We start from the raw sequence: 26,630 nt of genomic DNA, 5'->3' as shown, positions 1-26,630 counted from the left end.
GGAAATGTTTCAATGATGTATCGATGTCTTCTTGCTTATATGCATTCTTTAACCATTTCCCATTTGACGTGAGGATGGGTTGAAATGCATCTCAGAAACTGAATTTTTCACCGCTGATTCAAAGATGCAGCGTGCTGACATATCGCGCGAAAACCCTACGAAAATCTTCGATTTGATTCAAAAGATCGGGTCAGGCACATATGGCGATGTTTATAAGGTATGCACTGTCTTCAAATTATCAGCTTATCAAGAATTCAAAATTTCCCGTTCTTGTACGTAAACATGCTTTACTTGACACCAGTGTTAGCGTAACTTTTTAATAGTACTCGAAATTACATAATCGGCACGATTTCATGGAAGAAACTAGTTTAAGTAACAGCTGTATCGAAAATGGTATCAAAATGTCGTATTGTACATCATTTGTTTAAAATTGCTCAATGTCATTGCCCAATGCTTCTTCCCAATAATGGTTTTGCAAGCCATTTTTAAACTATCGTCAACCATATTTTCTAGGATTTTTAAATACTATAAATTCTATAATTTTTCATTTATTGTTCGTTCTTACTGTAGGCAAGAGTTGTCGCGACGGGCGAACTTTCGGCTGTCAAAATCGTTAGAATTGAACCGGGTAAGAAATCAATCTTCTCCTCCATTGCGTTCCCGTCTTTTGTTTCTTTGTTTGAATATTATATAATAATTTGTGAGGCGCAAATATTTCCCGTGCCATTGCACGTTATTGCACTATCATTCTCAGTATTGCCCCTCTAACCTCTTTCCATGAAATTGTAATTTTAGGAGTCTTTGTGATTTATTTTTCATGAATGGTTTAGGCAACAAATAAGCGAAGATTAAGTGACGTTTATACGGTCTGATGATTTAGTTATGGTTGTCAACTTGATATACATGAATTAACTTTCAGTTTATTTGAATTTTGAAGATGAATGTGTAAGGCTGTAAACAGATGTACATACATGTTGCTACCTGAAAAGCTTGTTTTTTGTTCAGTACACGTGTAATGATATGGTAGTCTATGTGACTGCTTGGTTATGAAGTGATTTGTCAGTGTTTGTCTCCACCAATCTTTAGGTGACGATTTTGATTTAATTCAGCAAGAGATTGCTTTAATGCAAGGTTGTCAGCATCATAATATTGTGAGATGTCTTGGTAGCTACCTACGGTAAGGTGGTCTATTAAAGACAGTTTGATCATTAATTCATCCATGAATAAATTTTTCTTTTCACAAAAGAAAACAGAAGCTATGGATTGCAATGGATTTTTGCAGTGGGGGCTCATTACAAGACATCTATCACGGTAAAGAAAATGCATGTGCTTATCATCAAATTTTTATTAAATTAAACTGGGCTGATGTATGAATAATAGTGAGATACTTGACCAGCAAGAAACAGATTCGTGTTATGAAAACAATTTCCCTATGTAAAATTCTAATTGTACAATTATGGAAACCAAACAATAGTTACATAACCATTTTGTAAGAAATTATAACTTATTGAAAGCAGTGTGCGAATTAACAGTAAGCAATTTGCACATCGTTTTAGCTAAAATGAAAACAATTGCACATCACTTTTTCAAACGATGTGCAAAAATAAGCAGTTTTAACATAAAACACTGTCTTAAATCATATGAATTTGTTCACTTTAAAAATATTAATTTAGCAATTAGCGCTATATAATAATTAACGTAATATTGATTTGATTATGCCTCTAAAGAAACACTTTTTGCAAAAAAAGTGCACATCGTTTTTTCTGAAGTAATTCGCACACTGAATTAAAGTAATGTTTCATCTTTACATAAGATATCATGAGAATAATAATTAAAAAGGTCAAGGTGTGCATTTATATATAATATGTATATGTTATATAAACCCACACCTTGACTATTTAATCACTAGTCTGATGAGGTTTTCTGTAAAGACGAAATGTTACTTGCAATAAATTATAATTTTTTTCAAAAGTGCTATTTTATGAATTATAATTGCTATTTTATAAATTTTATGAAGGGAAATTTTTTTTTTGCATGAAAGGGCTGTATGAAGATTGATAATTTTATGCATTGTATGATGCATTAAGCTCCATTATTCATTAACAGCAATACAATGTTTGCTTTAATTGGTCTATTGCAGAGTTTGCATTAGCTGAACAATTAAATCAACGGACGACAATTTGCAAATCAATCATTAATAGATGTTAGAGTAAAAACTAAAACAGTTACTTGAAATTCCCTATGGAAGCAAGAGATATTTTTCATGTTTTGCTGGCTTATGCAAACCTCAGAGTCTGTAATGAGAACTCTCAACTTTTTGTTTTGCAATGATCTGCTCTCAAAGATCCCATTGGCTTACATAAGCTTGTGCAAGCACTGTAAACATCTTTTATTTCTTAATTAAAATCCATTATTTTTTACTGTAAGCGATACTCAAATATGAATATGTGCCTTGCAACTTTTGATCTTCCCATGCATGTAAAATTGAAGATGCTTTAAATATACTATGTTTTCAGTTACTGGACCATTAGAAGAGAAGCAAATTGCATACATGTGTTGTGAAACGTTGAAGGTAGTTTTGTGATAATAGTTTATAATTTAGATAAAAGCCATGACTGACGAAAACATCCGTTCTTCCAACAGGGTCTTAATTACATCCACCAAAAGAGATTGATACACAGGGATATTAAGGTATCTGAATTGATAATATAGAAAAACATTTTGATTTGAAATGGATCATTCTTACGTATGAACTTTTTCATTGTTTTATGCTCTTTTTTTTGTAATCAGGGAGCAAATATTTTGCTAACTCACATGGGAGATGTTAAACTAGGTGAGAAAAACACTGATGAATATTTTACTTAGTCATTGAAGATGCATTCTTAAATGGCATACAACACGAAAATTGTGCTTGTTAAATTATGTTTTCATTGAACATAACCTTTAAAATGACTGTGTACTTTCTAAAACAGTACATCACTTTTCATTTTCAAGATATTGAAATTTACGTAATGTACACCTTGCACAACCTCATGAAATGGCAGGTATATTTGCTGATGTGTTACGTCAACCTAAAAGAGTTTTTGTGGTTGAAGTAATGTATCAGCAAATATACCTGCTATTTGAAGAGTCAATGGTATAAAAATTGCCTGATCAGTTCAACCAAAGGTTGACAGGAAACTAGAGGATGTTGGAAATTTTGATGCAACTCGTTCTACTAAATGATGTTACAAGTTTTGTAATTCAGACATTACAAAGCTACAATGCCTTAAGAATGAAGAGAAATATGCATAAACTGTTTTCGAAATTACACTGTCATTTAGGAAGTTATTTTGAATGAAAATATAATCTAAATAGCACAAATTGCGCATGAATGAACTTCTTTAAAAGGATCCTGGAGCAATAAGCATGAAATATTGTTGACAGCTCATTTTGAAAACTATTTCGAATATTTTATGGGGTTTTAATCGTGGCAAATTCTTTGGGGGTTTTAATCATTGCAAATGTCGTGGGGCTTTAATCATGTGGAATGATTAACTGGCTTTAATTGTGTGAAATGATTAACTGGATAATTAGGCTTTCTTAATGGTAGTGAATATTATTGTAGTTAATCCTTCTTTTCTATGAAACTTGCAGGAGATTTTGGAATATCTGCTCAAATAACAGCAAGTATTGCAAAACGAAAATCTTTTATTGGAACTCCCTATTGGTAGGTGAAAATATGCGCTTGCAGATGGCAGCCTTAATTTATGTAAAAAGTCAATGAAATTTTTATGTACGCTTTTTATTGCTGGGTAGAGGTCAATATTTCTACCAGCATGTGGCGTGTTTACACCAGTGTGGTTGGTATTTACACCAGCGTGTGTGATATTTATTGTTTGTTCATGTTTCTGTTGTGCATTGTCATACCTTTTTTGCATGTTGTATTATTACGAGTTATGTTTTGAGTGGACCGCAAAAGTGAAAGTCGAATGTCTTCAGAAAACCGAAGAGACCTTTGGGAGAACTCGAGAGCAGATCAGTGCAAGCCCGAGACCGAAGGTTGACGATTGCACATGCTCGAGAGTTCTCACAAACGTCTTTGATGTTTGCATAAGCTAGTGCAAACACGAAAACCATCTTTTAGTTCTTTTATAAAATGGTGCGCAACAGATCAAGGAAACATTTTAATTTTTCCTCTAACATGTATTCCTGATCGATTTGCAAATTCCCTTTGGTTGATTTAATTTGTTGAGCTCAAATCTGGTTTGCACAAGCTAATGCAAACATAGCTATAGACCAATCAGCTAATGCAAACACAGCTATAGACCAATCAGCTAATGCAAACATAGCTATAGACCAATCAGCTAATGCAAACACAGCTATAGACCAATCAGCGCACGCGTTGTTACTTTATAAAGGTTAGGAAACTTAATGTTTTTCTAACAATACTCTATGTGTTACGTGAAATAAATGAAAACGTTTTTTTAAATTGAAGCAAATAAAATTGGGCCATTGCGTGGCTTCATCGATTTCATTTCATTGGCACTTAATGACTTTCACTTTTCCTAATGTATGCTTTCCATTTACACAACTGCAATCGAACTTTCCGTAAGCAGATATTCTTGGGGCTTCAAAATGTGTGTGTGTCCGTTTATGAGAAGTAGTGAGAGATAGTGACGTAGTGACTTAGGTAGTAACGTAGGTAGTGACGTATTGCCAAGGACCCAGAAGCAATGTCTGTGAACAAGAGGTGTCCGCAAATGGACGTTTGACCGTAGTTCAAAATAAAATCTTGGTTCTTCGTGGAGACTGACAATAGAAAAGAGAAATGGACTATTTTCATGTTGTAAATATGATATTTTGCACATAGGATGGCTCCTGAAGTGGCTGCTGTTGAAAGAACTGGAGGTTATGATCAAAAGGTACGAACTCATTACAACCTTAAAGTGCCTACGTATGTAAAGATCAGGAAATAACTCCTTGGGATTGGTAGTTAAATTGATTTAGGTGACTCCGGACCGGAAGTGACGTAAAAACGAGAAAATGATTGTTTCGTAAAGTATAAACACCGTACCATATCATTGAATTTTACTGGGAAATAATTTCCGAATGATTCAAAGGACGCAATCAAACTATACACTCTGTGCGGCATCATAAATTTGTATTGCGGTTCTTGAAAATTTGCCATAACAGCTTTATTGTTTGCCACAAATTTGTATAATGAAGCTACGTCTTTAATGCAAGTTATCTCCTTTTTACGTTGTATCCGGTACGGAGTTATCTATTTCTACACCCGAAAGACCCATGAAGATGAAATTTTTATCTTATAAAATATTTTGCAAATCCACATAAAATCGATTCAACTATCTAAAGAATTGATTTCCCCGACCCTGATATCGATTATACATGTTACAAGCTGCATCTTCTGGTTTAGTGTGACATTTGGGCCGTTGGTATTACTGCGATTGAACTTGCTGAGTTGCAGCCACCCTTGTTCGAACTTCATCCTATGAGGTTTGTTTAAATCACATGATTATTACTGTGACGACATACTGTTATCATTTACGAATGCAAATTTTTTTACCAGATTTGGTCGGATTAAACACTCCCCCCTGTTATGAATTTTGTAACTATGTAAAGCATATCGGAGAGTCAAAGTTCATCAAACCAATTCTAGTAAAAAACTTCATGAATTTAATAGCCAATTAAATATGCTGTAGAATTTCTCTCAATCCTTAATAATTCAGCAGGAGCTATGGTTCAATGCATCAAATTTTACCAAATAGATGTTCGAAATTGTCGTTTTTGCATTACTTTTATGAAGTGTTTTCACATACAACTGGTGTGTGTTTGTGTGATGTACATGTTTCTTTAAATCGAAACTAGAGACGATCGTTCGATTATTTAAAATGGTGCACACGAGCTCACTTTTTTCTCTAAGTAATCTTCGACATTTATTATGAACTGTGAGTCATTAAGCAACTGGAATTGATAATTTGAGTACGTTTATTCGTTTTTATATGGATTCTGTATTTTCTTCTTCAAGGGCTCTACATCTTATCTCAAAGAAGAATTACACTTCGCCGACACTTAAGGTCAAATCAAAATGGTAAAAGTCAATTATTCACATAAGCTGTTCACGAATTTTATCTGAAACAAGTCTACTTCTTTTCGTTTAACAAAGGACGGACGAAATGCATCATTTCATCAAAATGTCTCTCCAAAAGAACCCTAAAAAAAGACCTCCGGCCGACAAACTTCTTTCTGTTAGTATTATGATTTCAGGTTTGACTTTCGCTGTGACCTTTTCTATTTCATTCACAGTTTTGTTGATTTGAGATTGTGGAAAGTATATTATATGAATGATTTTCGTTCTGAAATTCATTGAAGTCAGTTCTGTGACCGCGGAGCCTTTTTTTATAGGGGAGGAGGAAGAACAGTATGACAACTTTGTATAATATATTGCAAGACACTGAGTTTCATCCGATAAATTGCTTGTCCACGGAAAATTGCCTGGGACATTTGGTTTTGAAAGTAAATGGTTAGAAAAAGCATCACTGCGTTTCAAGCAATGATGAAAAATTAAAAAGCAGGAGCCGGCTACACGAAGGCCGAACAGCGTCATTCACTGGATATTAGATTTTTTCAAACTAGTAAAAACTTCATGAAAGGGAAAGTTATACAATTGAAGCAGAGCAATCACTGTAAAAGTAAAAGTTTAGCGGACACCAGAGACGCTTACATGCTGAGCGCGGCTCGTATTGTAATTTTGGCCAAAAATTCATGCTCGTGTTTATTGTCCGAAGAGCATTAGAAAGTTTAAAACATAAATTTAGTCTTCGAAACGGGGTTAGGGTTTGGGTCAGGTATGAATGCATGTCTTTTTTAGAAGGCGCAATTTCCCGCTAATTATCGCTCGTGCCCGCTGTATTTGTTAGACAGCGCTGGAGGTGTCCGCTAAACTGAAGTAGCCCCTGAAGCCTTGCAACATCAATGTATCAGGGGAGCAATTGTCTCTGATCTCTTCAATGGCTGATTGTCAAATCTATGAGGATGATTTTCTATAAGCCAGTATTCTGGGTGGTATTTGATACTTCGACAAAGATGATATTTAAATATCGAATAAGTAAATTTTAAAGATATACATTCGAGGATAAACGGATAGAAAATGATGAAAATGTTCTCATCATTGCGTTTACGTCTTTATCCAGCATCCATACTGCTGTCAAAACTTGACACGAAGACAGGGGCAAGCCTTGTTGGATGTGTATGCAGCGAGAAAAGAAGATAAAACTCTTTATCGAAAAACCGATGAGGAAGATGACAATGAAGACGATCAACAGGTTTCATTTCTTTTTTGATGCATTACCGTGCACTTCTGAGCAAAGTTCTTGACTTAAAAGTTTTGCGTTTGATTGTTCTACTTTTTGCTAGGAAATCAATGTACTGACGCGCATCAAATCGAAGAAAAATACGTCCAAACGAACGTCGCGTGCGAACTCCGACATAAACTGTATGAATTTAAGCATTTTGAGTGAAATGAGTGGCGTAGTCAGCCTGTTAGCTTAGTCGTACCGTGCAAATTTCTCTGTATATCCACTCACTTCAAGAACAATAGATTTCTTAAGAATTGAATAATGATTACTATATTCTGAAATTTACTCAGCAGGTGCGGGTTGGCTACGCTACTGATTAAAGATACAACTTAAGCAAGGTTGATATAGATCATTTATAGACTCATAGCGAAAGCCGAGGACGGTCATTTGGCTAATTATTGTCTGAGATGATCCTTTTTACGAATTTCGTTCATGTATATGATTCGTTGTTGTACATTCATGCTAATCAATCCCCTGTTTCTGTGCTTACGATGGCGTCAGTGGCGGACACTTTGGGAGGGGATTCGTCCTCAAGGTATGAGATTTCTAGGGACATCCAGGGGCTTGCTAATAGGTATACTTATGAAATCTCTTCTTTCAATTTTGTATTCCTACACATAATCGTACACCCACAAAAAAATTTAATACGTCTACTGCTACTTGCACAGTACAGAAGTCTGTAGAATAGTCATTATTCGACATCACAGTTATGTTATGTAGGTGTGATTTGACGGATTTGTCGAAAGATTTTTAGCGCTCGAGGCCATCCCCCTCGTCTCCCCGCCAATTCTCCGCGACTGAATGAAGTGGTTGAAATTTATTCTGTTTTACAGTAGGAGAACTGGACTTAGGTGCATTGATGAAAAGAGAAACTCAACCTGACGATAAACCAGTTTGTCCCGAGGTATGATGCTCATTGGGTCACCAGGGGGGGGGAGGGTATAAGTACTGTAGACCTAGTGTGTTTCGGTGCTTATTCTCACAATAGACACGTGTTAGAAAAATATTGATATGGTGGTATTGTAGTTTCGGAAACAGGGAAATGTTTCTTCGAAGTTTTCTAATTTACTCACATTCACAGATTAATATTTTCGGTTTATTTTTTATAACAAAAGAAATACACTTATAAGCAACGTAACGACATTGTTTCTTCTCTCATCCATAAAAAAACAACTATCTGAGTAGTTCATTCACTAAATTTCCCACAGTTGGTCCTTTTGGAGAAAAACCTCCTTTTGTGTATTTATTTTGATTATTACTATGCTTACAGACTGATGAAGTTCGCCTCAAGAAACTTTTAAGCGATTTTGACTTGGGGGATGAAAAGTGAGATTGTATCGCCTTATTGCAATCTGGAGTACAAATATACTTATTTGATTTTTCATCTTGTAAAGAAACGGCGTCCCCAAACTGAGCAAAATTGTACTACACCCTGACGAGGCAAATAATGACGACGATAGCACACTTAAACGAAGTGATGAGAATCAACAGAGATCTCGACCGCTGCCCGAGGTGCGTTTTCATATAACATCACAAATACTTAGTGTATATGATATTATATCATGTCATTTTAAACCACATTAGGTACCATCACCGTATGAAAATGCTCCACCGAGGTTGCCACCGAAACCGGCTAGACTATCGATGATTCTTGAACCTACGTCACCTGGTGGCCCTAACTCGTCTTCTAGTGAACCACCCAAACTACCCCCGCGTTCATATACTGATGGTGGTTGTTCTTCAACACCCCCAAATGTCCCTCCTCCGGTAAGAAGGAATACTTTCTTATACATGCAGTGCTCCACTTAATCATTTAATGTTCATTTTGGTCCAATGGATATTTTCAGCGCCCTCCTCCAAGACATGGAAACAGACGGCATTCAAATTCACCTGTAAGTAATTATTTTTTAATGTTGTTGAACCGAAGAGCGTATCCAGGATTGGGCAAAATGATGTATAACCGTTAATTTCAATCATGAAATATATTTTCGTGACAATCATAACACTTCCATTTATAAAGAGTCAACGTTTTTTCAATTCGTTTGTTATAGCAAGTAGTATTTATACGATTCATCTTAGCATATACCACATTGAGTTTATTCATGATTTATTTGAAAATTCTCATTTACTGATTGATTGATTGATTGATTGATTGATTTATTAATTGATTGATTGATTGATTTAATTGGTTGAGCTTAGAATGGTTTGTACAGCTAATGGAAACACGGCTATGCAGACCAATATAGACCAATCAGTGCACGCGTTTTTTTGCTTTTATTTTATAAAACAATTTACAATACAATACAGATAACAATGCCATTTGCGTTTAACTTCGAAATCATCAAATCTTACCGGTCTATTGGCTGCTGTAATTTAACTTGCCTTTCTTTGGATCCGCCAATGGTTGAACGCAATATCTACTAAATCATCAAATCTTATCGGTCTATTGGTTGCTGTAATTTAACTTGCCTGCCTTTGGATCCGCCACTGGTTGAACGCAATATCTACTAAATCATCAAATCTTACCGGTCTATTGGCTGCTGTAATTTAACTTGCCTTTCTTTGGATCCGCCACTGGTTGAACGCAATATCTACTAAATCATCAAATCTTACCGGTGTATTGGCTGCTGTAATTTAACTTGCCTGCCTTTGGATCCGCCACTGGTTGAACGCAATATCTACTAAATCATCAAATATTACCGGTCTATTGGTTGCTGTAATTTAACTTGCCTTTCTTTGGATCCGCCACTGGTTGAACGCAATATCTACTAAATCATCAAATCTTACCGGTGTATTGGCTGCTGTAATTTAACTTGCCTGCCTTTGGATCCGCCAATGGTTGAACGCAATATACAGGGGCAGGTTGCACGAAGGCTGAATATTGCTATGCAATGCATAGTGATATTTTTCAACGCTTCTAAGATCTCTTAAAAGGAAAAAATCTGGAGAATCAACGAATTACAATATTGATACTAAAATTCCAAGGTTTCACTGTCGTAAAGTAAATATAACCACTTTTTCACAAGTTTGAAAAAATTACCATCCAATTGATAACTCTATCAAGGCTTCGTCCAACCGGCTCCGGAATTCTAAGTAGAAGCAGGTTTTTATGTTTAAGAGGAAGCTAAAATTCAATGACAATTCAACAATAGTACGTATGTAGCTAATGCCTGATTTTTTCTATCGAGTCAATTAGGAAATTTATGGTTTCATTTCGTTGATGTTGAAGTATAAATGCTTAATATCGTGGTTTCTAGATAAAACGGCAATTTTTTTTAATTTTTTAACGTTCAGGTTAAATGTTTTTCGAAGATCTTCAATGAATGTCCATTACGCGTTAACTGTGCGTCTGCGTGGACGAATCCCACGACTGGAGGTAAGGTTATACTAAGAGCAGTGTCTTAGCCCGCATGTTTAGTCGTGTCTTAGCCAGCCTGCATGTTTGATCGTGTCTTAGCCAGCCTGCATGTTTGGTCGTGCCTTAGCCAGCCTGCATGTTTGGTCGTGTCTTAGCCAGCTTGCATGTTTGGTCGTGTCTTAGCCAGCATGCATGTTTGGTTGTGCCTTAGCCATCCTGCATGTTTGGTCGTGTCTTAGCCAGCATGCATGTTTGGTTGTGCCTTAGCCATCCTGCATGTTTGGTCGTGTCTTAGCCAGCATGCATGTTTGGTTGTGCCTTAGTCATCCTGCATGTTTGGTCGTGTCTTAGCCAGCCTGCATGTTTGGTCGTGTCTTAGCCAGCCCGCATGTTTGGTCGTGCTATGTAAATATTTAGGTGTCCACAATTGATGTTTAATAACCACGAAAAAACGTCAATAAGATTCTTTCGTTATTTTCTTATTTTTACAATGGCAACTCATATTATTGCAATAAGCTGGGCTCTAATGTTCATGATAAGATTAAGATTCCCGTCTGGAAAATCCATCGCCACTGTCATAACCAGGACAAGCCGACAACTTTAGATAGTATGAAATGAAACTGATTCCAAGTATAGACATCTCTCGTTTTCTTGATATTCAAGATAAAACAAGAATTTAGACCAAAACGTAAATTAATCTACTTCTACATAAATGCACTTCCCAGGAGTGCATTAATCTGGATGAACTACATCAACAAACATATAGAGGCCAATTTTTACTGTAGTTACAAGTTTTTCCAACCATGAAGCAACTGATATTAATAACTTCACAATAATAATATAGTTTGTGTAATAGAAAATTTTCATCGCTAAAGCTAACGCCTCGATAACTTCAGAGAAAAAAAGGTTGTTGTTTTCGGAATTTATTTCATTAGATCGTCACGTATTAATTGGTTCAGACGAAGGAATATACACTTTGAACATCAGCCAAAATGATAAAGAGATGGAACAAGTATGTATGAGCTTTGCTTAATCATTTCTTTCATTGCTTTTTACTCGCTTTGTGAAAGAGGTTCCATTAATTTTTCAGGTATTTTCAAAGCGGTGTACATGGCTTTATGTTTTCAAGAACTTTTTGTTGTCCATAGCAGGTAGTGTATTTAATAAATCCAGGGGGAAAATACTTTTGAAGTGTATGTTGTTTTGTAGTCAGTCACAGAGAAGTGTATGCTATCCTGTAGTCAGTCATAGAGAAGTGTAAGCTATTCTGTAGTCAGTCATAGAGAAGTGTTTGTTTTCCTGTAGTCAGTCATAGAGAAGTGTTTGTTTTCCTGTAGTCAGTCATAGAGAAATGTATGTTATCCTGTAGTCAGTCATAGAGAAGTGTAAGCTATTCTGTAGTCAGTCATAGAGAAGTGTTTGTTTTCCTGTAGTCAGTCATAGAGAAGTGTATGCTATGCTGTAGTCAGTCATAGAGAAATGTATGCTATACTGTAGTCAGTCATAGAGAAGTGTATCCTATCCTGTAGTCTGCCATAGAGAAGTGTATGCTATCCTGTAGTCAGCCATAGAGAAGTGTATGCTATCCTGTAGTCAGTCATAGAGAAGTGTAAGCTATTCTGTAGTCAGTCATAGAGAAGTGTTTGTTTTCCTGTAGTCAGTCATAGAGAAGTTTATGCTATGCTGTAGTCAGTCATAGAGAAATGTATGTTATCCTGTAGTCAGTCATAGAGAAGTGTAAGCGATTCTTTAGTCAGTCATAGAGAAGTGTTTGTTTTCCTGTAGTCAGTCATAGAGAAGTGTATGCTATGCTGTAGTCAGTCATAGAGAAATGTATGTTATCCTGTAGTCAGTCATAGAGAAGTGTAAGCTATTCTGTAGTCAGTCATAGAGAAGTGTTTTTTTCCTGTAGTCAGTCACAGAGAAGTGTATGCTACCCTGTAGTCAGTCATAGAGAAATGTATGCTATCCTGTAGTCAGTCATAGAGAAATGTATGTTATCCTGTAGTCAGTCATAGAGAAGTGTAAGCTATTCTGTAGTCAGTCATAGATAAGTGTTTGTTTTCCTGTAGTCAGTCATAGAGAAGTGTATGCTATGCTGTAGTCAGTCATAGAGAAATGTATGCTATCCTGTAGTCAGTCATAGAGAAGTGTAAGCGATTCTTTAGTCAGTCATAGAGAAGTGTTTGTTTTCCTGTAGTCAGTCATAGAGAAGTGTATGCTATCCTGTAGTCAGTCATGGAGAAATGTATGCTATCCTGTAGTCAGTCATAGAGAAGTGTAAGCTATCCTGTAGTCAGCCATAGAGAAATGTATGCTATCCTGTAGTCAGTCATAGAGAAGTGTAAGCTATTCTGTAGTCAGTCATAGAGAAGTGTTTGTTTTCCTGTAGTCAGTTATAGAGAAGTGTATGCTATCCTGTAGTCAGTCATAGAGAAATGTATGCTATACTGTAGTCAGTCATAGAGAAGTGTATCCTATCCTGTAGTCTGCCATAGAGAAGTGTATGCTATCCTGTAGTCAGCCATAGAGAAGTGTATGCTATCCTGTAGTCAGCCATAGATAAGTGTATGCTATCCTGTAGTCTGCCATAGAGAAGTGTATGTTATCCTGTAGTCTGCCATAGAGAAGTGTATGCTATACTGTAGTCAGCCATAGAGAAGTTATCCTATCCTGTAGTGAGTCATAGAGAAGTGTATCCTATCCTGTAGTCAATTATAGAGAAATGTATGCTATCCTGTAGTCAGTTATAGAGAAATGTATGCTATCCTGTAGTCAGTCATGGAGAAGTGTATGCTATCTTGTAGTCAGTCACAGAGAAGTATATGCTATCCTGTAAATAGCAATGGAGAAGTGTGGTTGTACATTTATTTCACGTCAATTTTTTCACAGGTCGTCCGTCTTTTCTTTATATGCATAATCTATTGGCTTTACATTCTCGACAGCCTGTATTTTTCCCACTCAAATCTCTAACCAGGTACAAACAACGCCATTCAAATTTATTTTGTGTCGTACAAATCAGCACTTTCAACTCGACATTTAATTGTTCAGTTTCACTCAAGTTGTATAATGCTTTCATCCAGAGACACGTACACTACGCGGATTTCTGACACACGAAGTTGTAACAAATGTGCTCTTGGTAAGTAAGATGGACTTGTTATTGTAAAGTAAGATGTGATGTGGGTAAGGTTTGATGTAGGTAAGTAATGTAGGATGTGTGTAAGGTAAGTTGTAGGTGAGTAAGATGTGTTTCTAATTATTAAGATGGGATGTGGATGAGTAAGATGGGATGTGGGTAAATAAGATATGATGTGGGTAAGGAAGATGTGCTGTGGGTAAGATGTGTTTATGATTAGTAAGATGTGTTGAGGATAGGTAAGATATGCTTTGCTTTTAACTTGAAATCGAAAAGTTAAACAAAAATATTACTTTTTAAATAATTTAGTTCGCCGGAAATAAACCGGACTGTTGAAGTGTATGCTTTTGTCACTAACATTTCTAGTGCACAATCCATACGATGAGCAGGTATATCTCTGCATCGCCATACCGAAGACCATTTTACTGATGCAGTGGTATGGACCTTTGGAGAAATTTATGAAAGTTCAGGTAAGGACGATGGACCCGTTATGTTTGCTTTTTGTTAGTCAAAATGGCGCCGCCAAACTGCAACGTGGAAAATCTTTTCTACGTATACTGCACACCAAAACTTTTCACGGCAATGGTATTAGTTTTGTCGTTTATTTGTGTATCATTCTTGTGACGTCGTGATAGACTTACTTCAGTGACGTCATTCGTGTAAAATCATCCCCTTAGCTTAATCAGGCAATGGCTGAATGTAATTGAGCACAAATATTGTCGGATTTTCTCTGGGGGGAGTGCCTACCCCCAAACATCCTATTTCATCCCCCAAGTACATTGTTAACTCCTCTAATAAACTTTTGACTCCCCCCGCCCCAATTTTTAGCAAAACAAACTAGTGGTACTGCGCTACCAAACCCAGTGCGACCAGACTTGTACTTTTTATCATCAGATTCGCTCTGGTGAACTTAGACAGTCCCACCTGCTTTTAAATAATTGCAACATTTGGAACATGGGAAAGCATTCTGCACGGATCAACGCGTTTTTGATGATAAATTATTCATATATGGTCACGCTGACCAGACCGCCATTAAAATTTCACACCATTTTGTCTTACGCCACTTACTTAACAGCTCCCCCCCCCCTCAAATTTTACCACCACCCTTGTAAAATAATATGAAAATTCGTCCACGAGTACAAACAATGTACTTTAAACATAGGAAATGGTTTTTATTTCTTCAGTTGTGATCGCCGATATTGTCCTTTGTATGTCTGACTTTATTTGATTTTACTGTCTTTAGAATGTGTCATGTGACCTGCCTAGTAATCTCACAATTTTTGAACCCATCATCCGGCGTGACATGGAGTATCCTTTAATTTGTATTGGAGCGAAAAAGAGCGAAAACGGCCAGATACATTTCGACTCCGTCAATTTGAATTCGACAACGAACTGGTTCGATAAAGCCGATGGTAAGTTCTGACAAATTTTAATAACTTTCGTTCATATTGTCATATCTACGCGGTTAGTTCAAAACTTCCATGTTTATGAATGTCCTTGAACTTAAAGTACGTGAATTTATTAAAATGCGCTTGAAAGTGCTTGAATTCGAAATTTTTTGATCGAATTTTTGCAAACGTGTCATTGCACTGCTTTCTCTTCAAAAATGCATTTGCAATTGTATCTTAAACTTTTATTGCACGAAAAGCAACTCTTGTGTTGAATGGTCGATGTCAAAACTTTGAAGTAACCTACCAATTTTAAATTGTTTATGCAAATACACCATTTGCTCTCGAATAATTAGAAAACATTTATTTGTTTCGATTTTAATAACATTTTGAAGATTTTACTATGAAAATTTTCCTTGCGCTCTATCGCCCTTTGAAAAAAGCTTTTTGCGCTCGTGTTGTGTCATTTTAGTCCAATGTTGTGAAATGATATACCAAAAAGCATTCCATTACTATGATTAGTGACGTCAGTGTTGTTTTCATCAACGTCATTCTCCGTTACCTCTATGTGCTTCAGTGACGTGTTCAACAATGGTCATCGCTACCTTCATCATAATGTCCATTTAATAATTATCAATACCATCATTACCAGTCACAGCTAAACCACGAATATAAGTTACAAAACTCACTCAACAAATTTTCCTGCAATTTTTGCTTCAGTCACCGGACAAGCGTTAGATTTGAAAACCTTTGCTCAGTTGGAAAAGGATTGCATTTTAATTGCATATGACAGTAGGTTCTTGAGTTGAATATGATTGTAGAAATCTGAATGTGAACGTGCAATTGTATAACGTAAACGCGGAGTATAAAGTTTTGGCTATTTTATATTATAGATGTCGCGCAATTTGTCGGCATAGAGGGGAATGTGAAAAACAGTCGAAAATATTTACCCACAATACATTTCAAAGAGAAACCGGATTTTGTCGGTAAGCAATTTATATTGAACGATTTTAACCCGCTTGTTTTTTGTTTTACGAAATTATTATAATTATTATAGTTGTTATAATATGAAAATTTGTCGGATGATGTTAGATGTACGCTAGTTTGAAATAAATAGTTTTTATAGGTTGTTCACTGTCAACTTACGCAAGACTTCTGATGAACTACTTCAGTTTCACACCACTTTTATACAAAACTGGCTGAATACGCACACTCATAGACAGAGCATGTAAAATTAACTACACCGACAATGATTTTTAACTAAACTCAAGGAACATCACATTTAATCTGTTACGCAACTCTTCCCCACTATATTTCGCCAGCAGAACTGTCATTCATTAGAAAAATTGTACTAACTGCAAAGTGTACACTAAAACATCTAATACCGAAAACGACCATAAAAACTCTTTACTTTAAACAACAATAAATCGGACACACACACACACACACACACGCCACAGGCCAACAAACATCAAACACTTCTCCACTATAGTTAGTATAATTTATTACTTATATCTGTGTGACTGTGTGAACTTTGTTTTTATGGAGTATTTTTACGATTGTTTTTCAACTGCATGAATGATTTACTATCCCAATTTGTGTTTTGTTTTTAAGTGTGCCTTCAAGGAAGTGTCTTAGGTTTTCATTCCCACGGAATGGAAGGAAGGGATCTGTATACAGGACAGGTAATTTTTTGTACATTTGCTATGTGTTCTTTGTTGTATATCTTAGGAACTTCACAGTGCTCGTTTGCATTCTTTTATTTTGTCGATTTTGTAGTTGACGGCAAATGTTACCGAAGCAAATAGAATTTTTAAACTGCTCTGTTCGGACAGGTACGTTTCAATAGTAGCAAGCAATGATAGTATGGGTGAAAAGCAAGCAATGATAGTATAGGATTTATTTATCATTTAAAGCAACTCGCAAAGCAATAATTTATGTAATGTGCGATGTATGAAACATTGAATGTATGCAATGATAATATAGGATAACTGTTGCATTGAAAGCAAGCAATGTTAGTGTGGGATATATGGTACATTGAAAGCAAACATTGATAATGTAGGATATATGGTACATTGTAAGCAAGCAATGATAATGTAGGATATATGTTGCATTGAAAGCAAACATCGATAATGTAGGATATATGCTACATAATATATGCTACATTAAGGTTGGACTTTGAGAGTATAAGCGACGACGTTTTATTCTTCGTAATGTTCTATTATTTATTGTTTTCTCCGTTTTCAAGTCACGTGGTCGTTGAGAATAAACCTGTCGAAGACTTGAAAGCTCCATCGAATCTTTACGTGTTGTCGAGTTAGTTATAACATGGAAAAATGAACGAACACATAGGGCCGACCACTACCTTATATACTGCAGATTGGTTGGTGAAGATTTATATCTGTCTTAGGTTGTACATGAAGTAACCCACGTGATTAAGATTCTTTCCTTTTAAGACACGTTCAATGGAAAATGTGAATCACCCAGATGCTGCAATAACAACATCTATTGTACATAAGTAAACTGCATACTTCAAAAAACAGCACTTACTTTTTCAACGCGGTTGGTTCTAAGGGGATTTATGTTGGGTGAAACGAGTTTGCTCCCCAAAACTTGCGTGCTGATTACGCTTCTGTGGAAGGGTCCCTGGGCAGGGGGGTGGGGTTCTAAAAAACATTGCGGATTTTTTCTTTGAAAAACGCGCGTTTAAATGGTTTCTAAATTTTGAAAACAGTTGTGTCATTGTATTGCGTTCAAAAGAGTTTTCTAATAAAGATTTTACGTTCCTACATTGTCAAGAAAATTTGCTGTACACAACTGGTTTTACGATCGCCATGTTTTTGGCAACAAACAGGGCACTAACTTTTTGATTAGAAGCACAACTGGTTTTACGATCGCCATGTTTTTGGCAACAAACAAGGCACTAACTTTGTTTTGAATAGAACGTGAAATAATTTTTGCGAATGTCAGTAGTTGAAAGTGTCTAATTATGCACCGGGCATATTTTGCACGTTATCAACGCGCATTATGTTCATCAATTATGCATTTAGAACTACGGATTTTCTGTTGTCTTTGTCTCATTTGCCGTTGTCGTTGTTGTTGTCAACGTTTAGGCCAATTGCGAAGTTGTCTGATAACAAAGCAAAAAATTCTTTCCAAGCGTTTTCGTTTTCAATTGTCCATGAAGATTTGAAGTGTTCTGCGAAAAGCTCGACGATTATTTTTCCGAACATCTAGAACAGATGAAAAATTTCACCGTCAAACTTATTGAGCACCACAGTACTATCACTGATATGTATAAAACTGGATAACACAACTTAGTGCTTGACTTGAAGCCTGGTGGCGGCCATATTGGACTATCCACTTTTTCAGTTTTTATATAGGTTTTATATAACAAACTGCTATTCTCGCATTTATTTTGGATGATACATTTTACTCTTCGGACTAAAAATTATTAGGATGACAAGACTGCCTTAGAACGGTTTTGGGCAAAAACTCGTGTTTGCTAAATTTCATATAGAAATCTTCTCACGTTGTTTAAATATGGCTACCACTACATGCTCAGACTAACTTACTTACCACTACATGCTCAGACTTAACCCCCACGAGTTTATGTGTGCTCCCCAGTCCTTGAGCGGAGTTCTTAAACCTGTTTATGTCGTCCAATAACTCGATACAAGTCCCCAACTCGTTCATCACTGTAGCAACGTGATCTAATTCATGAAGGCCCTGAAATACTTCGTCTTTGTTGTACAGATCCTTGAAATTGTAGAATAATCCTTTAGCTTCGGGAACTTCTTCGAATAACCTTAACGGGTGGAAACATAGCGAGTTAGAATCTTATGTGAGAGACGAATGTGCGTCATGTGGAATCCAATCATATATTTATGCGTTAATAAAACATTAAGACTTCTTTAATTACCCGAAATCCATTACTTGAAGAGTTGAAATACAATTCTTATGTTAACTTTTCAATTAAGAGCTTGAAGGCAATCTTTTGATTACAGAAACACGTTTTTTGTAGTGACGTGCAAAAATCGGTATTCTCTTCGATGCAGATGTCACATAAAAACAATTTATTATTTTTATACTGTTTATATTTACTCAGAAAGAGGGAAACTGCTGGCTTTTGGTGTATAATAATTAACACAGAAGTGGAATTTTGTCATGTAATCTGTGAATTTCTATCGACAATAACTTAACCAGATGCCTGCTCAGGCGCTACCTCCGGTGTCCGATAATTAATCATAAATGTTATTCAAACGAAATGTCTACTTGTGTCAAGGTACATTTGACACACCACGCTTTGCGTACTCCAATGCATAGAGAAATTGTTTTTTTACTCATAACCTTTGCTTGCTATTGGTGAAAAAATTTCTAACCTAAATGAATTCCGCTCCAATGGATGGAAGATAATTCTTATGGTCAAATCAAATTTTACCATTGTTACACTTGCGACAAAAAATACGACCATCAATAAAACCTCTGGCGTATTTTGATCAAACAACTATTTAATTTTTTAATTTTTCGCTCACTGAAAACAATAGATGTCTAAATAAAATGAACGATAACGTGAAATTTACATGTACCAGGGACTAAAACCTCTGGCTGACTGCATCACAGCAATTAAGGTGTCCATTTCTCATCTCTCTCGCCTACGCCGGAGTATTAAAAAAATGCGCTGGTAATTTAAAAGTCGTCAGACCGGATTTTAAACTGTTTACGTTTTTTTTAAGATTGTTTTCATATCCAGAGCACATCTCTTATGAATGAAAAGTTTGAGGATAAGGTGGAAGCATTTTATCTTAGAACGATTTGATAAATGCTGCATCTGAACATTATACGATTATTCGCCTATTGGCCATCGCTTTATAATCACAATAAGCACATATATACATTGCTAAGATGGTAGTAAAGATATCAACCGTTGTTGATTGTATTTAGTCAATAAGATTTACCATTCGTTCTTCGTCATCTATTTTTTCATCAAATATAGCAAATGTACATTTCTATTTTCCCATGTAAGGATTGTCTATTCTTAAATGTTGTTAATTAACGCCGTTATTCACTTAAAGTTTGAGAACATAATGTGCTTCAATTTATGCACCGAAATGAAAGTGAGACCAGACGAGAAACATGACCTGCACGCAGTAGACTGCTCAATTTAAAAGATTTCGCCCTCACCTCATGAAGATTGCAATGCCGATTTTTTCGCGATCGGGAAATAGACTTTTCCATGTGTCTTGAACTATCTTTTTGTTACTGCAAGAGATCGCCGAGCGCTCCTTACAAGTATTACCTTTCGGTGCTTCTCGCGAGGACTGACAACCCATTCCTTATTCTGTGATTCACTGCCTCAGTTTATTCGGGACTCGTTTTACAGCATTGTGATGTTTTTATCTATGCAGTATGCTTAACTTTGCCTTTCACAGCTTCTCATTACGCGATGCCCGGCCCACAAACGTCAAAAACGGGTAATTAATCGCCAGTGTACATGTCACCATAGCAACTGCTTCAATTAAAACACGGCAATATGCAATCTGTTAATTCAAATTTGCAAATATGTCAGTAGCGATGAATTTGTTCAGTTGTGTTTGCGGTAAAAAGTTGAATAAATCTCATTGTTAATGTATAAAGTAAATATGCGATGCCTCTTGTTCATTTTTTTTTACAAAAATAACGCTATTTATTGAATGTGGAAAAGATAAAAACGTATTTGTCCAAATCATCTCATCTTCAAATTAATTAAGTCAAACGAGTTTTTTAATGTTATTCTGACTTACTTTTGAAACTTTTGAGAATTTCTGTATTTTACTAATGCGGTGTTTACCAGAGTTAACGTAGTACGTTCAAGTTTTGTTCGTTCGAGTGCAAGCTTACGAGACATCGATTGTGATTTTTAATAACCACGTCCATCTCTCAACAATGAAAATAAAAGAACAGAGCAGCTTCTCTATTACGTTATCAACGCATTGTTTATCACTCACTCTACTTTTAAATTAATTAGTCAAAGCGAATGACTTTCTATTTTATTCGTTTATCATGTTAGTGACGGGGCTTTTGTTGGTATCAAGACGGATTTATTCATAACGTTTATCTCACTGACAAACGAGACAAAATGCAAGACATGATTTATGGCAAGTGTTGGGAATGATTTATGCAAAGCTTTTGAATCAAGCCTTGAATTGTGGCAAATAGTGGCGTAAATCTTGGTGGGAGAGCTGCCCCCTTTACCTTTCATGAAAATGGCGAGAAAGTAGTGAAAAAAATTTATTTATTTGAATATACTGAAATTCTGAAAAATGTCGTATCTTTAGACAATTCCACTTGGTAGATCATGGGTAAACATGATAACCTTCAGCTGTTTTCTCGTTTCGGGCTTGTTTTATTATATAAAACCTTAAGACAAGCTAGACAGCCTTCAGCGATCGCAGTTTTCAGTGGATCGATCATATAATTTTGTTGAAAATCAAGTATCTACTGAATTGTATTATTTGGATTAGAAATGTTCTAGAGATTTGAGAAGAACCTATTTCTTCAATTGTTTGGTGTGTTGTGTTTTCGAAATCCCCTTCCCCTCCAAAACTGATTTCCCACTGGTGTTTGGTTATTTAAAAACGACGTTTGAGCGATGGAATTCAATTTTCAAGGCAAGAAATTGTGGCGGGAAATTTATCTCAGTCAAGTTCATTGTTTAATAGAAAAACAAAGTTTTATCGTTTTCTTGCTTTGAAAACTATTGTGGGCCTTTCAGTGTGAAATAATTGTCGAGGAGTTCATGTTTTCATTCACAAACTACTTTGTGAATTGTTTTTACTGATGTATGATATTTATTAGGCTTGTTTTTGCATCAACAACGTTATTTTTATTGCGTTCTGTGATCAGTAATGGACGATGCTATAAACAAAGATGAAGTTTGTCCGGAGGAAGCTGCCTTTAACTGGTTGTTGATATCTGGTGCTCTGGAAAGCTTACGCGAACAGTGTAATTTTTACGATACAGAAACGTCCGACTGCAAAATGGTAAGAATTTGAATTTCACAACAACTGGTCAATGTATCCAGCTAAAAAGCGTGAATTTGTGTTTATTCAATAGGAAAGAAAAATTTTTACACTTGTATTAAATGTGGATGTCGGATATCTATTGGAATATGACGGTTAGCATTTCAATTATTTCTGGTTTAAAGTGGTTTCGATTTTGTTGGCAAATGAGATGAAACTGCATTGTTTATCTTTTTTTTTTGTATAACTCCAGACAGTGTTATTCATTAAGAAAAATATTGGATATGTTACGAGACCTTTGACGAGACTGAGACTATGAAGCTGTTTTTTTTCCGTTAAGTGTGTTATTCAAATGACTCGGCAATAGATTCCCAGCTACCTCAAACTTTAAATACGCGTCATGAATGCCAAAGATGTCAAATCACCCACTGAATTTAGTAGATATTTTTGTTATAGTTCTGTGGTTGAATGCCTCTACGTAATTAACGAACTTTCTTGAGATGCAAGTGCGAGGTGTTTGTATATGTAATAGCGAGATTTCGATTGCAATTTGGATAAAAAACATGTTGAAGTGCATGTTTTTCCAAATTACTTGAGGAGCCACGCTATTGCTCATTATTATTATATGGCAAGCGTCACTTCCGGCCAAATGGCGCGGTTTGATTGGCTCATAAACATTTTTGTCGGTCCATTGTTTTCCCGTAATCGACCACGGTCCAAAATGCGTAATTTTACAGTCAAATGTAAACAAACTTCGTAATGCAAACTGCAAAACGCAAAATAAACAAAAGAAAAAAACAGTTAAACTATCCAGACGATACAACTTGAAACGATTTATTTTTTTTGTACGAAAACTAGAAGAGTGAAAGCCAACCGGTAAAAAACAGCAAGGACGAGAAAGCAAGCAAGCCTCGTTTCAGGTCAAATAATGCCATATAATAAACCTTTTAATAACCTCGCTTTCTCGGTCTTTACTGAGAAATATCTGACCTCTGTCTTTTTGTACAATCCTCGCCCTACAGGCTCGGTCTATACAGAAAAAGTTCTGTCCGATATTTCTCCGTAAAGGCCTCGAGCTCGGTTATTAAGGGCTTAGTAATACACACAAATTAAGAAACACGTACAAATAAAGATGTTGGCTTTTTTGCGCAAACTTATGCAAACCGAGGAGACCTTTTGGAGAACTCAAAAGCAGATCTCTGCAAGCCCGAGACCGTAGGTTTAGGTTGAGCCTGCTCGAAGATTCTCACAAACTTCTCCAAGATTTACATAAGCCAGTGCAAACACGAAAAACATCTATTGTTATAAAATGACAATAATGCGAAACAGGAGAGATCAAAACAAACGTTTTAATTTTTCTTCTAACATGTATTCGTGATTGTTTTGTAATATTCTCTTAAGATCGATATGCACAGACCAATACCAAAAACAGCAAAAGACCACTCATCGCACGCGCTTTTTTGCTTTTATTTCATAAAATTATATGAGAAACAATCTATTTACTTGACAAAATCCGAGCACATTTGCATTTCTTTTTTCCAAACTTGCGAAAATAGAACTGTTTCCACGTAAAGACTCAACAAGCGTAAATGTTCCACACTTTTAGTCGAAGTCTGAATTACTGGAATTTCTTGAAATTGCACTTTTCTAAACCAATTAGAATTGAGACGTTACTATAATACTGTTAGTGCAGATGGTTATAACTCTTCCTCATAACCTCATTTCTTAATCAATCATTCATATTGAGAATACTACTTATGTTTTAACTTGTATGTAGCGCCTGTTAAAAATCACTTAAATCTCGCTATCTCTTTTTTTGCGTGGTCTTAAGCAGGGGAAAAGGGACAAACTGCTCGTTCTGTCTTTCAAGAAAAAATCTCGCTTGCTATGTAGGTGATCTAGGCCGCAATGCATGTTATTTTTATGAGCTTGAATTTATTAGGTACGATCAGTTACAGTAATCCTGCTTTTAACGATCGGGAAACTGAGCTATCAGACTATAAACTGAGTCTAGCACAAGGAGCGACAGGAATTTGCATGATTCTATAACTTGTTGAATAAGTTATCGTGGTCGACTCAGACACAAGTTTTATGGGGGAAATATTCTTATATGCTTGTTCTACTTAATTAGTTTCCATTGAATTAAATTTTTATGACAGTCATAACATATGATGATATAAATACACCCTCCCTTGCTCCTTGAATTATCCGTGATCGATCTTCCTCGGTCCCTGGTGTTTAGCTGATGATGTGAAATGTCACATTTACGAATAATTTTTGAATTTGTTGTGATTTTATTTTCTGATATTGATTTTCGCGGTGTCTTCATTTTAATAGACAAGTCCGTAGTTTTAACAAAGCAACTTTTTTCTTTCGTTGTCAACCTAACTTTCTCTCATCATTCAGCTCATCTTGGCAATATAGTATGTAACCATCCACAAAAGGCGAAACAATTATTCCAAGAGGTGATATATATTTACTCAAGTAAATTTAGTTATGATATTAATTCATCGAAAACAAGTTGTACAAGATCTTTTTTATTTACATTCAGGCCTGTTTTGTTTGTATTCGAACGCTCAACTGGAACCGTCATGTCACGTCAATATCTCAAATAAATCCTCAAATTCGATATACATGTTTACCGCGATACATCAGGCAAGAATCCAGCGGTCTGCGTTGGCACTTTATTACCTTGAACAAATACAACGTTCATTGCATTTGCTTTTAATTTAGTTGTTCTTCATTGTCCTCGTTAAAAGAAATCATGGAAACCAACAGTGGAGAAATGCCGTTATTTTCCACCATTGGTCTGGTCATCGACATGACGACTCCAGAATCTTACATGTTAGTAGATAGAAAGATTTGAGACGAGGCTTTATTGGGGATGTTAGGGAGTTTGGTTCGAAGACGAGGGTTTATGGAAGTTTTTAGGGAATTAGGTTCGAGGTTACGAAAAAGAAATTGAATGAAATCTTCCATCAGTTTAGTAATCCTCGTCCTTTTCGTTTATTTTCAACTTGTGAAATGTGTGCACATTGTCACAATGATCACATGATTCATATATTCCTTGTTAAAGAAATAGAAAATTTGATGATAATTTTAAGTGTTGACTTGAGAATCCTTGCGGCAGTGACCAATTTTTCCCATTGATTGTGAAAAACGACATTATGCTCAATTTTTTTGCAGAAAGACCAGTTGCTTTGAATGTAAAAACAGTTTATGCAGCTTTGAATTTGGAACTGGATTTGATAAATTCTCGAACGAATTTCAGAGGTGCGATCATATTCGGACACCTCAAGATTTCCGAAATCGTTGTCAGTCACATTCTCAAATGAAAGATCCAACAATGAATGGAATTAAAGCTTTATATCTTTATTTCAGTGATATGATTTGCACTGAATGTGGTTTGCCTTTGGATGAAGACATTTCCTGTAGAATTCTTGGTGGTAAGTTATCCAACATATCATTTCAACTTGTGTGTCCTCTTGCTCTTTGTGCGTTTTTTTCATTTATAAAATGTTACGTCAATTACGTCAATTTATAAAATGTTACGAGAATTTAGTGTTTACAATTAACGACGAATTAGTTTAAACCTTTTTTATTGTACATCTGTTTGGGACATTAAACTAAATCTATAACTGGAAGACTACCCTAAGATAAACACGCCTTTACTTGTATGAATCAAAATTTTACCCATAGACACGCGTGTCTGAGAGTCGAATTCTGGATTAGCCAAAATCGTTGTTTTGACCGTGCATGAAAAGACTGGGACTAGTTAATTGTCTGCTTCAAATTTTGTAAATTTTGTAATGCTTCAAAAGGTTACCTTCCAGTTGATTTCAGTTCAGTGGTTTCGGCAGACGTACGCCATTTTCAGTACAGAGTAAATGATATACATCATGCATTTACATGCAGATTAATTTATGGTCACATGTGATACATAACAGAACAAACAAAAGAGATTGACGATAGCATAAGTATGCCAGAAGCAAAATATGTATGGAATGAAAAAGTTTAAAAATTTCTACGTCTAGGAAAGAAAACTCGAGTAAAAACTATGCGTAATGTGTTTCAAACTTCTATGACAGTTTATTTCAGAACTTTTTGGTTTGATTCTAAAACAATCTTGGTTTTCTCTTGATTTTTCATGGTCTTGGGTTTTATGGGTTTCAGAACTTTTGAGTATCTATACTTTGTTTTTAGTACTCTTGGGAACTCTAAAACTTTTTAACCATTTACAACATGAGGCAATTGCGTTTTTAAGGCATTATTTTTTACAGTGATTGTTTATACAATTCTGAGTAGATTATATATAAAAAATACTATGAAATATTTGTTAGAATTAATGATGAGTGTATTTACAAACTGAATATAGTGTTAAAACCAAAA

General features: G+C 35.7%; 3 protein-coding genes across 4 annotated transcripts; 2 read left to right on the top strand and 1 right to left on the bottom strand.

Annotated features, from left to right (window-relative positions):
- The first annotated feature begins 4 nt into the window (after positions 1-4).
- Positions 5-17,798, top strand: LOC124452755 (mitogen-activated protein kinase kinase kinase kinase 3-like). The gene is made up of 31 exons (XM_047003362.1): positions 5-217; positions 571-628; positions 1,087-1,177; positions 1,247-1,311; positions 2,517-2,572; positions 2,644-2,691; positions 2,791-2,833; positions 3,637-3,709; positions 4,853-4,904; positions 5,417-5,496; positions 6,029-6,091; positions 6,167-6,248; positions 7,194-7,325; positions 7,417-7,495; positions 8,192-8,262; positions 8,629-8,684; positions 8,753-8,870; positions 8,943-9,125; positions 9,206-9,250; positions 10,653-10,734; positions 11,652-11,728; positions 11,807-11,867; positions 13,609-13,693; positions 13,800-13,855; positions 14,219-14,322; positions 15,096-15,264; positions 15,961-16,032; positions 16,134-16,226; positions 16,855-16,925; positions 17,020-17,075; positions 17,489-17,798. Exons 1-31 carry the CDS (start codon positions 125-127, stop codon positions 17,559-17,561), a joined length of 2,487 nt encoding a protein of 828 aa, XP_046859318.1. The 5' UTR covers positions 5-124; the 3' UTR covers positions 17,562-17,798.
- A 303-nt stretch (positions 17,799-18,101) lies between these two features.
- On the bottom strand, positions 18,102-20,681 carry LOC124452757 (neuroglobin-like). The gene is made up of 3 exons (XM_047003364.1): positions 20,425-20,681; positions 18,820-19,048; positions 18,102-18,473 (listed from the first exon to the last, which is right to left on the bottom strand). Exons 1-3 carry the CDS (start codon positions 20,571-20,573, stop codon positions 18,318-18,320), a joined length of 534 nt encoding a protein of 177 aa, XP_046859320.1. The 5' UTR covers positions 20,574-20,681; the 3' UTR covers positions 18,102-18,317.
- A 1,320-nt stretch (positions 20,682-22,001) lies between these two features.
- LOC124453305 (minichromosome maintenance domain-containing protein 2-like) lies at positions 22,002-25,492 on the top strand. Of its 2 annotated transcripts, XR_006951044.1 has the most exons (5): positions 22,002-22,262; positions 22,336-22,396; positions 24,648-24,706; positions 24,793-25,085; positions 25,428-25,492. XR_006951044.1 is itself a non-coding variant. In XM_047004094.1 (4 exons), exons 1-4 carry the CDS (start codon positions 22,128-22,130, stop codon positions 24,967-24,969), a joined length of 432 nt encoding a protein of 143 aa, XP_046860050.1. In that variant the 5' UTR covers positions 22,002-22,127; the 3' UTR covers positions 24,970-25,102. The 2 variants fall into 2 exon arrangements, 1 of the variants encoding a protein (XP_046860050.1); XM_047004094.1 differs by lacking the exon at positions 25,428-25,492 and having other exon boundaries at positions 24,793-25,102.
- Positions 25,493-26,630: the final 1,138 nt, after the last annotated feature.

Source organism: Xenia sp. Carnegie-2017, unplaced genomic scaffold (assembly GCF_021976095.1).
Source record: "Xenia sp. Carnegie-2017 unplaced genomic scaffold, XeniaSp_v1 HiC_scaffold_25, whole genome shotgun sequence".
NCBI lineage: Eukaryota > Metazoa > Cnidaria > Anthozoa > Malacalcyonacea > Xeniidae > Xenia > Xenia sp. Carnegie-2017.
The sequence above is the reverse complement of the archived record's forward strand: the minus strand, read 5'-3'. Positions and strand labels throughout refer to the sequence as shown.

Excerpts from the sequence above, each read along its gene's own strand:
- LOC124452755 (XM_047003362.1), top strand. The coding sequence starts at position 125 with ATGCAGCGTGCTGACATATCGCGCGAAAACCCTACGAAAATCTTCGAT. Across the intron at positions 16,926-17,019 it reads GGGATCTGTATACAGGACAG|TTGACGGCAAATGTTACCGA; the intron begins GTAATTTTTTGT and ends TCGATTTTGTAG. Across the intron at positions 17,076-17,488 it reads AAACTGCTCTGTTCGGACAG|TCACGTGGTCGTTGAGAATA; the intron begins GTACGTTTCAAT and ends TCCGTTTTCAAG.
- LOC124452757 (XM_047003364.1), bottom strand. The coding sequence starts at position 20,573 with ATGGGTTGTCAGTCCTCGCGAGAAGCACCGAAAGGTAATACTTGTAAG. Across the intron at positions 19,049-20,424 it reads GGCATTGCAATCTTCATGAG|GTTATTCGAAGAAGTTCCCG; the intron begins GTGAGGGCGAAA and ends CCACCCGTTAAG. Across the intron at positions 18,474-18,819 it reads TTAAGTCTGAGCATGTAGTG|ATGTTCGGAAAAATAATCGT; the intron begins GTAAGTAAGTTA and ends CATCTGTTCTAG.
- LOC124453305 (XM_047004094.1), top strand. The coding sequence starts at position 22,128 with ATGGACGATGCTATAAACAAAGATGAAGTTTGTCCGGAGGAAGCTGCC. Across the intron at positions 22,263-22,335 it reads AAACGTCCGACTGCAAAATG|GAAAGAAAAATTTTTACACT; the intron begins GTAAGAATTTGA and ends TTTATTCAATAG. Across the intron at positions 22,397-24,647 it reads ATATCTATTGGAATATGACG|CTCATCTTGGCAATATAGTA; the intron begins GTTAGCATTTCA and ends CTCATCATTCAG.